Source organism: Lycorma delicatula, chromosome 3 (genome assembly GCF_047948215.1).
Source record: "Lycorma delicatula isolate Av1 chromosome 3, ASM4794821v1, whole genome shotgun sequence".
Classification (NCBI taxonomy): domain Eukaryota; kingdom Metazoa; phylum Arthropoda; class Insecta; order Hemiptera; family Fulgoridae; genus Lycorma; species Lycorma delicatula.
The window spans coordinates 111,535,752-111,553,822 of NC_134457.1; the positions used below are offsets into that span (position 1 = coordinate 111,535,752).

An 18,071-nucleotide genomic window follows, 5' to 3' on the forward strand; every position below is an offset into this window, starting at 1 on the left:
ATTTAATAATTACAAGAGAAAAGATATAACAATTTTATGATTCACTAACAACTTCTATTGGCTGAAATGAAGTTTAAAGAAATATTTAATAGAATGAACATTTGGTGAAGAAGAAATTCAGTTTGTAAGAAAAATTCAAATAAAAATAATGAAATGTGGCATAAGAACAGTGATGAAATGAGATAAATATCTACATTAAATAAAGTTCATTACAAATTAAAGAATTCTGCCTTTTAAGCAAAGAAAGTGTGAAAAATTATAAAATATAGGAAGCATAAAATACAAGCATGAAAGAGTTTGGTAAACCTATTTGTAGGATAAAAAAAAATCCATTAGATGTTTGTTAGCAGTGTGGTATTTCTTGATGCTGGGCAAGGAAGATAAGAAATGGAGACATCCAGTGTGATTTTCTCTAGAGAATGCTGAAAAATACAAGTTTTAAATTTTTTTCAAATTTTGAAAAATAATTTCAACATGAAATAATAATTTTGTAGAAAAATTTCAAAGTAAAGGAGTTAAAGACCAAGTTAAATTATCTGTAATTGTTTAATTTATTTATGAAGGGAAGTGCAAATAATAAAAATTATAAGGAGAAAAAATACTATAAACAAAAGAGTTAATTGGAATTGTAAAATTTAACTAGTATTTATAATTAAAAGATTTGCATAGGATAGAAAGGAATAAATAGAAAAGTGTTTCAAACCGTAGTAAATTGATAAAAAAAATGTTGTAGCAGTTTTACAGATCCAATTTGGCAGAGTTTAAAATTACGCACATTACACATATGAGTTAAGCCTGTCAAGAAAGAAATGACTATCACCTTAAATTTTATTCACATATTGTTATTTCTTTAAACAGTAAATGAATTTAATAATCCTCCTCTTATTCTTTTCAGTCTGGTCAGTTAATTTTTTGTGTTTACTAAATCTGTTTTATTAGACATAAGTATCATATTACAGATAAGATGTCTAAAATAATCTGAATTTCTTTTAATTTTATTCAGCCATTAAATTTGACTCTGATTTCTAATCAAGTCTTTTTCTGACCAGTTTTCAGTTTTATTCTGTTTTTAATAGGCACCATAAAGGCATGACTACTATAAGGTGCTATAGGATGTTGGTATTTGCTTGTTGCAATTGTAATGTAATGAACTTCAAAAAAATATATATATTTTTTCGTAGTATGCATATGAAATCATTGTAGTTGCAAGTGTTATTTCTCTTCAACTGTCATATTAAAGCCTTTCTGGTATGGAGAAGATGAAATGCTGATTTCATGCTTTCCTTATGGCCATAAGGTTTAATGTACTACATCCTAAAAAAATAAAGTAAAAGTTGTTTTAACCTCAAAACAAATTTAATACAATTAGGTATATTAATATGACAGTTTCTACTTAATAAAATATGTACATTTATTAAAAAAGAAGTGTTTAAGCTGTCTTAATTTACAATTAGATGCTGTCATTAATTCACCAGTCATTTAAAAATAAAAAGTTTATTAAATAAATAAAAATGTTCATCACTACTATATTTAAATACATATAAAACAATGAAAATTTGTTTTCACTTAGAAAACATTTTGTATAAAAAATCTACCAGAAAGAAGCAGTCAAAACAGTTAATAAACGATTTATGATATGACCAAATTAAAGTGAACATGTAAATCATTTTTTCAAAAGAAACAAACATTACTTATTTTCTAAATATGTGAAACTTGCCTTCCAAAAATTCTTTCAGTATGATATAAACATATGGTTTACTTGTTTATAGCTCTGTTATCTTACCACAAGTATTATAATAATGTGTTACACTTTTCACACTCATTAACAATTACACTTCATCGACATTTTATTACAGAAAACAAATACAGCAAATCACTTGATTTCCCATGTTCCCAATGTATTGAAGTAATTTTCACATAAGGTGAAACAATACACCAACATGGACTGTAAAATTTAAACTACAATAACTGTTCTAAATAGTACTTATAGAAATAGAACATTTATTCAACTGCAGTTATAAAATATACATTCAAGCACTATGTCCAATATAGAAATCAACACTTGCAAATCATGAGACAGAATATCCCCACAAAGATGCAAGCAATCACAGTATTCAAATTTTGTGCGTGTCTATTCCTTACATATTGCATACATTTTTCTCCGATTGACTTCTACAGTAGATTCTACTACAGTAAATAGAGTATTAGTAAGTGGAAAAAAAAACACTTACTTGGACACGTTTGCACAGTATAGATTTATGGATTTTGTAAATTTTACCAATAATATTATATTAACTGAATAAACACAGCACAAATCAATTAACTATTTAATTAATTACTCAAAGAGTTTCCTAACCATCTTCATATCCATAAAAACCATTGATAAAGAAGGGAATTCAAACATTTGAAAGGTTTGGAAAAGCAATTCACTGGATACTAGAAAGTGAATGAATTTTTGTATTTGATACTTAATGAAGAAAACATTTAACTTTATTTTCATTATATACATAAATCAATTTAATGCAGAAAGATGATGATAGTTAATTTCCTTTAGCTGACAAGTGTTAATTATTAATCAATATTTTTAATTTGGATTTTTCTGTAATCTGTTTGTAAACATTTGCTTATATCATCAATAGTGTATATACACATACACACAAACATACATACATACATATATATATATATATATATATATAAGGTCTGTAAATAAAGTAATAAGATTAGTTTTTTCGACAGCCGTAGTGGCAACATTGTAAAGTTGCTAAACATATGGTTATAGGAACAGCTGATTTATATTAGGTATTAATATTTTTAGTGTACTGTTGCCACATGAGACATAAACAAACTTCTCATGAAACAAGTTTTTGTGTGCATTACAAAAATGAGTGATACTAATTATGAGCAATGTTGTGCAATTAAGTTGTGTTTTAAACGTGGTGAGAATGCTACTGAAACTTTTTCAGAATTGAAAAGGGCATATGGAGATGACGCTCTTGAGTCCAAGTTTTTAGGTGGTTTAAAGCATTTTCAGATGGCCAGGAATCAGTTGTAGATGATCCACACTGTGGAAGATCGTTAACGTCAAAAAGTGATGACAATGTTGAGTGAATCAGAGGCTTGATATGGTACAACCGGCAATTAACTGTCACAATCACTGCATAACAATTGAATTTGAACCTTACCACAGTCCATTAAATTTTGACAAACGAATTGGACATGAACAATGTTTGAGCAAAATTGGTCCCAACAAACCTTATTGTTGAAAAGAAAAACAACAGGGTGGAAGTGGGCTGAAGAATTGAAACTGATCCTTATTTTCTAAAAAATTGTTATTACTGGTGATGAATCTTGGATATTTGAGTACAACCCAGAAACAAAACACCAGAGCAAGGAGTGGCATACTTCAAAGTCACCACGTCCCAAAAAAGCAAAAATCAAAACCATGCTAATTGTTTCTTCGATAGTAGTGACATTACTCATAAGGAGTTTCTGCCTACAAGACAGACTGTAAATCAATAAATTCTTGAAAGACTGTGGAAAAGAGTTGCCCGTGTGAGACCAGCCATCAAAGACAATTGGATGCTGCATCATGACAATTAATCTTGTTACACTGCACTCTCAATTAATGAATTTTTGGCAAAGAAAAACATTCCTGTAGTTCCTCAACCACCTTATTCACCTGACTTGAGTCACTGCGACTTTTTCCTGTTCGTGACTTAAAAAAAGCATCTCAAAGGACACCATTTTGGAACAATAGAAAACATAAAAAAGAAATGAAACTGATCATCTGAAGGATATTCCAGTTTCTGAGTTCCAACACTGCTATGAAGAGTGAAAAAACCGTTTGAAGCATTGCGCATGACTTCCCGAGGTAACTATTTTGAAGGTGATAGAGTCCATGAATAACTAGATTGTAAATAAAAGGTTTTTCTGAACCAGACTCATTATTTTATTTACAGACCTCGTGTGTATTTGTGTGTATATATATATATATATACACGTAAACTTAGACTTTTAATTAATTTGGGACTACCTGTGTAACATCATTGAAAATTTTACAGTAAAAAATTTCACCTTGTTGAAAACGATTTGTTAACAAATCAGCATAAAAATAATTTATACACTTTAATATTTTAATACATCTTCAATTGCAAAGAAAAATTATTTTTATTCGAATTAAGAATTGATAAAACAAATTTAGGATGATTTTAAATTACTTACGATAATTTTGTTAAAAACCTAACAGAAATTTGTCACATAGTCAAGGTGTAGTATCCACATTTTTTTTTTTTTACATATATTTATGTACATATAAAAGCTCTACTTTATTCAACTGCTGGTTTGCTAAATATTTTCAGTAGTAATGTTTCACACATTTCATATACACATTTGTCAACGTTTGTGGACATATTACTTGTGTGGTATCTATTTAATACAAATAATCACCTTTTGTTTTAGTTCAGCTTTTACTACTAATATGGAGTAGTCTACATAATATAAAAATAAATAATTAATACATCTGCATTTGGTGGATGTTTACTGTTTTAAAAACTATTTGATTACTAGTCTATTTTAATAATCATTTCATTATTTTATATTATCATTTAAATTATTTTTGAATTATTTTATAGTTTATCTTTCTTTATTTACTTTTAATTGCATGCAGTCAGTCATTGCTCTTACTTGTTTTGTTTTTCTGCCATCTGCTTTATGCTTACTCCCTTTGTATTTTTTGTGTTACTGTCTTGCATCTTTCGCATCGCATCATGACCATTATTTGTAGAATTTTTTTAAATTTTGTTGTTAATCTTGTGATCTATAATAGACCGTCTCTAGTTGCTGGATCACAGTATTGTTAGATGTTAATTTAAAGCTGCAATGAGAAATATTTTTTTTTTTAATATCTAAATTGTGAAATGTTAGGTTGCATTTTGCAAAGAAAATGTCTGCTACATACCCCTCAGCATTTGTCCTTAATTTAATATGTTAATTTTATGAAAACTGTTTACTTAAATTTGCATGATAAATTTTAATAATGTTTGCTTCCATTTTTTCCTACAGTGAAGTGATTGATAAATGTTAAATTTATAGAATTTGTTTGTATTTATGTACGAGACATGAGAAAATGTCTTCATCAGTAATTAAATGTTATACAAATGAAATCAGGTATGAAAACTGAGTAATTTTCTAATTTTTCAAAATATTACATTACAGAGAATTTTTGAGATTTTGTCAAATAAGTGATTAAACAGAGATAAACTTGATCATATTTAGAGTTTGAGGTAAAGTATAGTTAACGCTAATTGTTTATAAAAAACAGTAGATAAAATTATATAAATTGAAACAAATTTTAAGTTTGTCACTTGAAAGTTGCAGTTTTCAGAAAAATTGTTAAAACAAAAGTTGTTTTATGTTTTTATGGTCGTTATTGAATAGCATGAATTAAAAGAATGGACAAAATCACCTAATACCATATATTAAAGAAAGACAGTTCAAATCAAGTCCCCTTTTTGACCACAATCTAAATATATGTCTTCCTAATTAGAAAAAAAAAACAAAGGCTCACTTCAACTGGTGTTTCAATGCAACAAGCGCAGCACAGAGTTACAGACAAAAGCTACTGGAATGTAGCTAAAAAAGCTCTAATGTGAATAAAAAGTTCAGCGATATCTAACATTTCTGTTAATCCTAAAAAATAATCATGTTTTTCATCTTTTAGTAATACAGATTTTCTGCTAGAATATTTTTTTGTAGTTGAAACATGAATGAATTCCATGAATTTTCACAGGTGTGCAACTTACTAATGGGAAACTGGCATCTTAATGTACACAATGTTTAGTCAAAATCATTGAAGCTATTTTTACAGAAAAATTATTTTACTCAGTTATACTTACAGTAGGAAAACAAAATTTTGGGCTTGTGACAAAATGTGTATGAAGAAATAGGCTGCCTGAAGAGTACAATAAAAAAAATATTTATTCAAATGTGGAGCCGTAATTTTGAAAACATATGTTTGTTCTACATTTTAATTTTATCGGTATGTTAATTTAATTATTCACTCAATAAAAGACACTTACTTTTACAAGTGGCTGAATGATATTAGATAATTATCCAATCATTTAGCTTCATGAAGTAAATGGAAACCATAAGTAGGAAGACCTACATTCCAATGAAATTAATTTTTCTGGGCATTAAAATTTTTGTTTATATCCGTCAAACTCTAAAAATGAAGTTTTTTCCTTAAAAAAAAAACAAGTATCTTGATATTTTTTGTTTGAGGAAGAAAAAATAATCATAGTTCTGACAACAAATTTAAAAAATAACATTTCCTTTTTGCAAAAGTTTTGAACTTTTGTTAGTTTTGCATTTATCATTAAAATATTTAATTTATTCATAAGAGTAGTACATGAGAATTTTTTTTTTTTGGAAACCTGAATTCTGTTAAGAGAGAATGTGAAATTAAATTAAAGTTCTGAAACAAATGGAGTTTAAAGTAAGGTGTAAGGCTTCAAGACAGTAAGTGTTCAGATCAACATTTGTATAGTTTAGTATATTTTTAATACTGGGAACAACTATTTTTGTTTTAATGGCTGAGTTTCCGTTTTAACATAGATAATGTGACATCTTACAGTAATGGATGATAATGGTGCTTAATAAATTGCTCATTAATGAAGAAATTCATATGAAAAAAATATATACTGCTTTGTGAGATATGCTACACAGATTGGTGAATTTTTGTTCTACATTTCAATTTTATCGGTATGATAATCTAATTATTCATCCTTTAAAAGGCAGTTATCTATGCAAGTGCCAGAATATTAAATAATTATTATAAATAATGTTTGCAAAAAAATAAGGGACAAAATCAAAAATGTTTGAGCTTATAAACTAAGGATATAATTACTCATACTTCTTGTGTTTATGTTTTATATGCTGAATTATGAACTTAATTTTTAAATGAATTAAACAATGCTAATATACCATAAAATAATTTTGATGTAATTACATTTTTAATTATGATCATAAAACAATATTGAGAAGCAAATATACAAATTATTTAAGAAATGTATTCTTCATAGTACTTTCATATAAGATCAATTTTTCTTATAAATCAAAACTTAACTTTACTGTGAAGGGATTTTTATCTTCAAATCGCTCTAAAAAGGCATTAATTGTTGTTATTCTGATTTCTTATAAATATATTCTTCTGGTATCATTTAATGTGTTGTTAAATTAAACATTTTATGTTCCAAGTTATTATTTACTGATTAGTTTCTCTGAGCTTTATATACTTTAAAAGTTTTTTAAATTCAGTATTTGTGTTACCATATGAAATTTATATTTGTAAGATAAAAATTAAATAATTGCAGTAGTGTTGGTGTGATTCCAGTAAAGTTCATTACATTGTACATTTATGATAAACAGTATAATCTCTAAAATTACTATTAAGAGATTAGGGAATAAGTTATATTCAAAAGTGTCATATTTAAATTTTTGTTTCAGTATTCTAATTGAATAGTTGTATTAGCATTAATGATGCAAATTTTTGCTGGCTAGATTAACTTAAATTTTGATATTTCATACATCACTTAAATATAAATATCCTTTGATTTTCCTCCTTAGATGTCAAACCTTGTACAGTATGTGTAATTTGCAGGTAGCTATAGCTAGTTACATATCACAAAAGTTACTGTTTAAGTTGTGGCTGTTTTTATGAATATAAATATTTATATTAGATTTTATCTGTAGATTTAGTGTTTCTTTGCAATCAATAGTTCTGGATCAGGCGGTGATGTTACTAAATATATTTTTACACCTAATCTTATATAGTTGTTTTCAGATTTGTTAATTATCTACCATCCAGATAAAAAATATAATAATGGTAATATGAAACATAAAATTTAAACAATATATATTTTGCAACTGCAGTCAGTTGCTGCTACTTCAGTTTAAAAATTTAAAAACTGTTGTCACATCTGTAAGATTTTTTATAACTACATCTGATAAATTATTAATTAAAACAAATCTTATATCTTAAAAAAGGATAAATCATAAATTTCATTGTTAAGTGAAATCTCTTTGCTGATGACAACCTGAATTTAACTTGAAAACACATCTTTCTTATTTAAGAATTGTACTAGTATTATAAATTAGATAACAAAAAATATTATATTTCTAACATTATTTTGCAAAGATAAGGATTTAAAACTTCAAAAAGGTATTCCCTCAACAAAGTGTTCCCTCAAAAATTTCATAAAACATGAAATACATAGCTCATTTTATTGTGTTATAATAAAAGTTATTTATCTTACTCTCTTGCTATTGATATTGCTCTAAGGTAGTTTTACATTATTATAACATTATATTGATTTATAAAATAGTTTCATTCAAACTTGAATGAGAAAAATTCAAGAGTAAACCAGTGTAGGGTAATACTAGAAAAGAATTATCAAGATATTAAAGTTAATGTTTAATAACTTAATGTATTTTTCACAATACACAATATATCATAATTTAATAATAATTTTCAGTAAATGTTTACTGGGCTATATTTTTTATTTTGATTTGTAACTGACAAAAAAACACAGTTTATTTGAAGTTGTGTTTGAAACCTAAAAATAACTTAAAAGTTGGAATTGCAAACAAAGTTTTATTAAATTCTCACCTAAATAGAGTGTATTAATAATATTTAGAAAACATTTAATAATTAAGATAAAAAAGAAAAAAAATATTATTAAGATTAGGGAATAGGTTTTTTTTTTATTTACTGTAAATTAAATAATATTCTGTTGTATATTATAAAAATAGTTCATTAATTATTATGTAAATAAAAATAGTGAATTAATTTTGTAAATCTTATTAGAATTTTCTATTTAAAGCTATTGCAGTAATGAGATGTTTATTATATTAAAATTTATTATGTTTCTTTCTGAAGGTATAATAAAACGTGGATTTAATTGCCTCCAGTTTAATGTCTTGGTGTAAGACAAGAGTGTTTTATTGTCTTGGAATAAAATCAACAGATTTTATTTTTTCTATTCATTTTTAGATAAAAACAAATATTTGCTTTAATTGCTTGGATTTCCAAATTTGTTTCAACAGTTAATTTCTCATTTATAAAACTGTAAATCTGTAAATTCCATATTTTTGATAATGAAAAAATAATGTCATTTTGTGACATTTTATTTATCATTTATGACTGTAATGAGTTACATTTATTAGTAGGTTAGAAAAAAATAGTATGTAGTTTAAAGCATACTATACATCAGTTCATTTAAATCTCAATTGATATTACATTTTATTCACTGTTACATAATTTTTTTAGACCAAGCAATATTTAATTCAACTTATGCATACATCACATCTATATTCACTGCAAGAAAAATCCTTTTGTCACTCCTACCACATGCACAACTATCTGTTAAAAACTGTAAAAAATTCAACAAAATAAATTTTTTTATTTAGTATTGTTTGTACAACGTAGTAGGCCTGTAAATTTGTAAAATATAATACTTTATTCAATATTGATGTATACATGAATGCGGTTGACATTTTTTAAAGTTCATCTACTGATTTTACATATATAATGAGAGAATATATTTTCTGGATATTGTGTAGGTGGGAATATCAGTAAAGGTTTTGGTATGATTGTTGCAGTATATTTATAATTGAATTTTTTTATAGTCGTTCATTAGAGATGCCATTCTTTTAGGGTTGATTAGGTTTATTAAGGCAGATTTACGAAGAATTATTTAAATCCTGGTTATATAAGTATCTTTATTTCAATTGTAGAATAGTGACAATAAACAAACAAAAAAAGTTTAAAATTTGGTAAAATTTTATGTATATATTATTATTTTAGAACAGGCAGGTACTAAAGATGAAACAAGGTCATTGTTTATTTATAGAATTCATTCAGTCGTACATGGATACATTTAAAAGTCAATCTGTGTTACAGTGTTTATTTTTATCTCTTAACTGTACGTAGTAGTTTAATTGCTATACTTTCGTTCATTATATAAACATTATTTATAATGATTTTAAGTATTAATTAAATATACTGATAAGTTTTTTATTTATTTAGGATTTTTTCTAAAGAAATATAAATTTTGTAGATACCTTACTGCATTTTTCTCCCAATATGGTTGTTTTTTATTCAGTATAGGTCTATGTTTTAGAATTGTTTGTTTTTTTATTGTGGCAAGTCTGTTTAAATTTTAAAAATAACCTTACTACCACTATGTCAGAAGCCACTATTTCATACTTGTTATTGTTATTATATTAAAATTAAAATTGTTTCTTTCGTGAGATATTACAAATATTTTTTTTTAATTTGATTTTTTTTTTTTTTTATATAGTATGTTGTTTTTTTATTTAAATTCCAAATTCTTTGCTGGTATTGTATAATGTGTATAATACACATTTCTTACTAAACTACACATGGTTGTAGAAAATGTTTTTTTTTTTTAATATGTATGTGCATGTCTGTGTGTGTGTATGTGTGTATGTGTGCATGTGCTTGTGTGTGTGTGTGTGTGTGTGTGTGTGTGTGTGTGTGTGTGTGTGTGTGTGTGTGTGTGTGTGTGTGTGTGTGTGTGTGTGTGTGTGTGTGTGTGTGTGTGTGTTACCTGCTATAAAACACATAATTTATATTTAATAGGTTTTTTCTTAATTATGTTATATCATGTACCATATGTGCAAGAAAAAATGTTTAATCCATCAGCAGATTAATTTTGATGAGTTATTTACTTTGGCATCAAGATTATCTCCCATTGAGATCAACAATGATGGAACAAATAAACTGTCAAAAGTAGCTTGTTAATGAAAAAACATTTTATTTCATGTAATGTGGTTCAAATTTATTATAATATTTTTTGAGTCGTTTCAGATTCCCTAAAATTATTGTTTGGTTTTAGCAGCTAAGAGATTTCTAATATTTTTAAGAAATTTTTAAATGTTTTTGAGATAAGTTGACATTGATAAGATAATTACACATTTGCAGTATAAAAGGTTAAATGGTCAAATAAAACTTATCATTTACAACAACACTTTAATAATAATAATATATTATTGCATCTCTCTTGTTATTTTATAAATAATGGTTATATTCCAATTTTACGAATCTGGAAAATTAATATATGTAGAATATACCAAAAAAAAGAGAAATCCAAAACATGCAGCAAAGCAATCTTTTAGGTAAAGCTATAACAGGTTGCTGAATATATATTAGTTGAGTTGAAAAAATTAGATCACAGAAAACTGATTAAAAATTTAAAAGGAATAGCTACAATGTCATAGTGGCTGTTACTTCCTTTAAAAAATGCTATACGTTATTGTGTAAATGAATTAATTTTTCCTTGAAAACCTTGAAAAAATAATTTAACTAAGTGGATGGATGATAGAATAATCTAGCAACTCAGACAGACATTTTTTTTTTTCAAAACTTCGACCCCCTCTGGAGAACCTCCTGATGTTTCAAAGTTCAGAGAATTCAAATCAGGACTCAAAACCGGGAGGGCAAATAGTCTTGATTGATGAAAATCCTGAACTGAATAGTCTGGATTCACCAAAATTGATTTGGTAACTTGGCCAACTTATGTTAATCAAATTCATTTTAAAATAAAGTCCAGTTGTTAAATAAATTTGATATTCAGCAGCATATCCTCAGCTTTTAATATTTGTTACTATTTTCATTTGTTAATGGTTTCTTTACTTCCATAAAATTCATTGAAGAAATGGAAAAAGAAAATAAAAAATAATTAAATATTAAATGTCTTACTTTCAAGTTAAAAATATTTTGTTCCAAAGTTCTTTTGGAGCTAAATTATTATCTCACTTCCTCAATGGAGTATGATATCATTGCTGCTAAACACAATGTTACTGGATAGTTCAATGAGGAAGTAGCTGATAAATTATCTACAAAAAGCCTTACTTAACAAAAATTCCATTAATTTGAAAGTGAGCCATCAAGTGCTTAATAATTCTTATCAATGTTTTTGATCATTAAAGAATATCTTAATGTTTCTGAGTATCAGATTACTAGTATAATATTTTTTTTTTAAATTTGTTTTTAGAAAATTAGTTAATGGTAGGGTTTTTAAATTTTTAAATATCTTAGCAAAAAATAAATATACAAATGTTTAATTGACAGCAATCTACTTACATTTTTATTTTTCTTACATTCATTTCAACTAATCCTTTTTTGTTTTGAAAAAAAAAATTGTTAGGTAAAGCTGCATCTTTTATTCTTTGCTTTTATGTGAATCATGGCTATTTTAACTGACTACATTTTTCTACATTGACCTATCTCATAGTTAATAAACTTGATTAAATGTTACTTAATTACATCCGGTATGCTATTACAGTTTAGGTAAACTATAATTATAATTTTCAATTAAAAAATGGTGGAATTGGTATAGTTATTTTTAGAAAAGATTTAGCTTTCTTAAAAAAAATTATTAAAACCAGTATGATAAATTCTTTAATTTAAAATTTAAGAAAATTTTATATTACTTAAAGAAAGAAAAGATATTTTAGTTTGAGTGTAGGTTCTCTGAAGCATTGTACTGCTTTTAATTATTGCCACTTAATCTCCAGAAATTTCCTGACAGGCATAGTCCCAGATAGGAATATCCAAGAAGGGGGAATAAATTAAGAAAAACAATTTAGAGAAATTTATCAAAATTAAGTTATTGAAATTAGTTACGTCCTTTTTTGTATCACGTTATATATTGATTGTAGTTTTAATTTTTTTAGTATCAGAATTTTAATTTTTTTTGTACTATAATTTCTATATCAGAATTAATAGATTATTAATTGTTGTGAGTTTAATTAAATCAAGATTTTTTTTAATTGTATAATTTTAAATTGCTCATATTAATTGTAGAAACAATATTAGTTAGACATATGTTTTGTTAAACTATGTTCATCGCCCCATGATGAAAATACACAAATTGTGTGTTTTCAAATTTTTGTACGTATGTTGAATTGTATATTTAAATGGTTTTTGAAGCAGGCAGGTTTGTCAGAAATTTATTTATTAATAGTTTAAAATGACTTTTAAATTATTAGCTATGATCTTTAATTTAATTATATTTAAAATATTTAAAATTATTGGTCCTAAGATTTTTAAAATTATTTGTGTCCATGAATACCCATATCTTACAAATTACTATGTTAAGTTGAAATTTTTTGCTGATTTTATATAGCAAATATCCTTTTCATGCCAACCCCTGAAAAATGGTTGAAGAAAACTATGTAGTCTTTTATATTTAGGTATTGCAGTCAGTATTACTTAATTTAGAAGAATAAACTTGTTAAGCAGTGTCCACTGATTTATTTTGATTTTTGTTTAGTAATGTAATTCCTCTTTAAATTAATTTTCTTCTACTTTATTTCCTTTTTAAACAATCTCCCTTTAAACTGACTGAAGATGAAACCTTAAGAAACCTATTTACAGTAATTAGTGTTTATTAACACCATATCATAACCTATTTTTGTTTTGACTATTTTTAAACGCTGTATTATATGGGAATCATTAAGATAGATACAATGAGTACAAAAGTAATCATATGATAGGATGTACTAAACATTACCAGGAAACCAGAAAACACATTTCCTGTATCCCAAAATAGTCTTATTAATTTAAGATTTAAATATCCTAATTAGATTACTTCAGATTTAAGAGAAAAAGAAAACATAATGCTTAAGGTTGCATTACTGTTAATTGAATGCTTCTTAATCTTAACAATTTGGTGTTTTTGAAATTTAGTACATTTACTACGTGCTTACAGCTTTGAAAATGTAGATATAACATTATTTTTTAAGTTCAGAACTACTTATAAATTTTGTTGTATTTTATTATCAGATTAATCAGAGCAATAGTTTTTATTATTTCTTTTTAAATAAAACTTTTTATTCAGTTTTAATAAATAGTTATTTTATTGAAAATAATAAAGTAAAAAGTGTACAAATTGGAAACGTGTTACACAAGTGGTTTGTAGAGGTTTGATGTAGTTACTGGTCCAGGCGTTGTGGGAACAAGTACACCTCCTCAATCACCGGCAACATTTGGTCCTCCTGGTACACCAGCTGTTGGTAAAACAACAATGATGAGTTTTGGTTCTCCATCCAGTTCAAAAACAGGACTTAGCCTGAGTGCAGTTCTCTTACAAGGAGCCCAAGGTATTTGAAACTTTTAATGTGTAATTTTGCCTGGAGTGTCATCTGTTTCAATTTGAAATAGACTGCCTAGTGTTATTTTGTTAATTCTGTGATGACTAACCAACTAACATGGATATCAAGTTTTTTTTTTGGGGGGGGGAGGGGGCTGTTGATTATGAACATAGTATCAGCTGTTTGTACTTTTAATTGTGTTATATTAGGAAGGTTGTTTTTATTATTTTTTTAAAACACTGTATAATATTGCTAAATTGATGAATAAACATTAATATTTCCATGGAGGAGGACATTACTAGATGTATTTATTTTAGTAGCACTTACTAGTATGCTCATTATCTGCTAAAAAATGCTAACACTATCTATTGAATTGTACCCAGCTTTTCTTTACTTCAATCATCTTCAGGAATAAATTCATTAAATGCAGTTTTATCTGTTGATATTTTTCCTTTCTTTTAACTCTTGAAATTGTAGATTGTCACTACTTGAGAGTTCCAAGCATTGTGGAATCATCAGGTTTAAGAGATGCAGATAAGATATTATTGGTCCAGCTGTCCAATTAACGTGATGCTTAGCACATTGTCTTTTCAATGATCAACCTTCTTACTTCCTTCAGTCAGTCATCATTATCTCACAAAAAATTTCTTTACTGAATACACCAGTGTGTTGTAATTAAACAAATTAATGATCTATTTTTTTTTATATTTGATTGTTTGCATCAGTAGTGCTAAATCTCTTCAATAATCAACCAGTAGGTTACGTAATAATCTGTAACACCTTTAACTTAACATCTGTAACATTTTTAACTTTTTATTTATTTTAATTTTTTAATTGGTATCAGTTGGTAACTCATGTAATGGATGTTAATTTCTTTAACATCAGTGGCATTAGCATCACTTACAACATATTACTCAAATGTTTCTAGCTTACTAACGTAATAGTTTCATTTATATCTGAAGTTAATTATCAGTTTTAATCTGTCTTCTTTATATCAACAAATTTTTAAAGAAACGTTTTCTCATTTATAGTCTAGTTTTGTAAATTATCGTACAAAAGAGAAAATTGTTTTGCCAGTTTTTTATACTTCTTAAAGGAGTATGTCATCTGTTAACCACATTCCAGCATGGTGTGAAAATAAATAATTATTAACCAACCTTCTTTTCTGTTAAGTTTTAATTTATTTTTATAAATTTCAAAGATGGTCTTTTTGTCTATATTTTAAAAGTTCCAAGCCACTCTTACTTAACAGAACTATTCTGGTAGGCTTGAATTTATAAATGAACTGATATATTTATTTTTGAGTGTAAAAGAATAAATTAAACCTTTTTAATTGTACTTTCTTTACTTTTTTAATTCTGATTTCATGTTTGTGATGACTAAACTTTTTTATATATATATGAAATAATCATATTATTAAATGTGCTTATTTCATTATTAATTTTTATTTTCTTTAATTTAACAGTGTTCATTGATGCAAATGAGAAAATGGTTGAATTTTGGAAGTGAGGAAAAGATTTCTGAAAACATAGAAAAAAGAAAATGTAGTAAAATTACTCATTTTCTAAATTTATGAATATAATTTCAGAAGATACTTAAAATTTTTTTAAACTACTTCATCAATTGGTTTTGTAATAGGTACTGTTGTCATTGAGGCCCATTTTGAGTTATATAGGGAATGTTGTTTTGTGTTAGATCAAAAATATGTTTCTATTTGGTATTATCTAGTATGTATTGTCTTAGCTAATAAAGATTTTTGTTTGTTTAGTTATTATGTTGGACAACCTTGATTCACATTTAAACATAGATTTAATATTTACATACAAGCACTTGTATATTAGTATGAATCTTTGTTAGTCATCCATTGACACATAAAAACTGTGCAGACAATATGAACATATTTACCATAATTTGAAACTTTTACATCAGTACAGTGCTAAAATTAATAAAAAATCAAACCACCTATTGCTATCTACCTATAGTAAATTATTATAAAAAGACACATTCATCTACCATAATTTTATACATTTAATACAATTTAATACATTTATTTTTATTTCTTCGAAAATTCACTTTCTGGGCACCTTTTTTTCTTTATAAAATTAGGGATGAACAACACCTATTTTTGTCTTCATCATTCTGCAGTTCACCTGCACTCTCCCAGACGATTCTCAACTTTTAGCATTATTTAAATATGTAATCCACCATTAATTCTATTAATGAAACAAAATGATCAATCCCTTGCACCGTATGACTAATAATTTTTCTACAACTAAAATTATTTTTTAAAATCTAAATGAAATAAGCATTTTGTTAACCTGGGATCACTTGCGTGTCTCAAAAACACATGGTTACTCGTGTGCTAGATTTTATCTAACATTGGTGTATATCTGAATAAAACTAGATTTTTTTCTCAAAACACAATTTATAATGACAACAAACTTTTTATTGTTTTAAAAAATTATAGATTGGTTATATCTTACAGTACTTATATTTATAAATATAAATGAAATAGTATACTAAAAAATTTATTAAATTTGAAACTTCAAAGAACATTTCAAAATATTGTAATTGTGTCTGTAACTATAATAAAATACATCAGTATTGTTAATTTAAATATTTAGTTCAGTGACTGAATCAATATTGCAGCCTATCATGAATTTATTTTGAATGTTCCTTTTTTATTTCATTCATTTTCTACATGATCATTATTACACTGGGAACAAGTCAGAACAGTCTTTGCTGTGTGCTCTTTACATATAGGGAATGAACAGCTGAAATATTGATACTGCGTAAATTGGTTTTTGTGCACAGGGCAGTAGACACAGTGTGGCCTTCCCTGTAGTCACTGAGAGTTTGGTGGTGGTGATGGGGGAAGTTGGGCTACCCGCTGTGTTTTTTGCTTGAGACTCACATGAAGGTTGCTGCCCTTCTCATGGGGTGTAGGTGTACGAGGGATTTTACCAGCTGGGTGGGGTAACTCTTTCTTGACATGGCTTGTTGTGTGTGTTTGATCTAAACACTATCTGAGAGTTTATAGTACCAACGTTCAACAGGGCAAAGAACAAAGTTAGAGGCCATACGTTACTGATTCTAGAAACATCATACTCACTTTTCAAGTGATCCACACCATTCTTCGTGAGTTATAAAATGTTATAACTTCTGGTTTCAAGTCTGCTGAAGTTACACCAATGGCGTCATCATTATGCAGTATTGAAAGTAGAACATTTTTGCTTTTCTTGGGGACAAATGAAGTCAGTAGGCAATTGGGGCATTTTCAAAATGCAAACATAGAGGATTTCAGAGGACAATCCCTAATAACAGTGAGTCCAATCAGGATTTGAGGTTTGTTCTTGCGAATTGTACCTGCAATAGTCAATCTAAGATATAGAAATAAATCATTTTCAAGAGGGACAACATGAAAAATCATAAATCATTTGCAAGAGGGACTATGTTGTCCGTAGTAACATTATGCCCTATATTGTCTATGGGTTCAATAAAACATTTCACTAAACTGCCGACATCAATTTGAATAAAATATGGTCCTTGAGGCTGTTGCTCAGCATATACTTCCAGTTTACTTGTGTAAAAAGTACAGACATTTATAAGTGTGTACATTTTTATCCCATACACTTTGCTGGTTTATTTGGGATGTAAACCCAAAATTTACAGCAACCACAAAATGCACCCAGCATTTCGTCAATAATGGCATATTAACTTATTGAATAACCTTCTTCATATTTTTTAACAAACTGTTCATAAAGCTACCTAACTGAAGCTAAGTTATCAATAAGTTTTTTAGCAGCTCTAATATTTTTTTCATCAATCCGTATAGCTTAGCCAATGTTTGAAATTGTCTCTTTGACTGTACAGCTGAAAAAAATTCTGGACAT

General features: G+C 26.8%; 1 protein-coding gene across 8 annotated transcripts in view; it reads left to right on the forward strand.

Annotated features, from left to right (window-relative positions):
- Positions 1-18,071, forward strand: part of CaMKII (Calcium/calmodulin-dependent protein kinase II) — a 724,082-nt gene that overhangs the window by 625,718 nt on the left and 80,293 nt on the right. For 2 of the 8 annotated variants that reach the window (XM_075360384.1, XM_075360385.1), the window contains exon 14: positions 14,032-14,187. The exons of the other annotated variants lie outside the window; for them this stretch is intronic. In XM_075360384.1, coding sequence (XP_075216499.1) covers positions 14,032-14,187 — 156 coding nt within the window. The remainder of the gene's footprint in view (positions 1-14,031; positions 14,188-18,071) is intronic. 8 annotated transcript variants of the gene reach the window in all.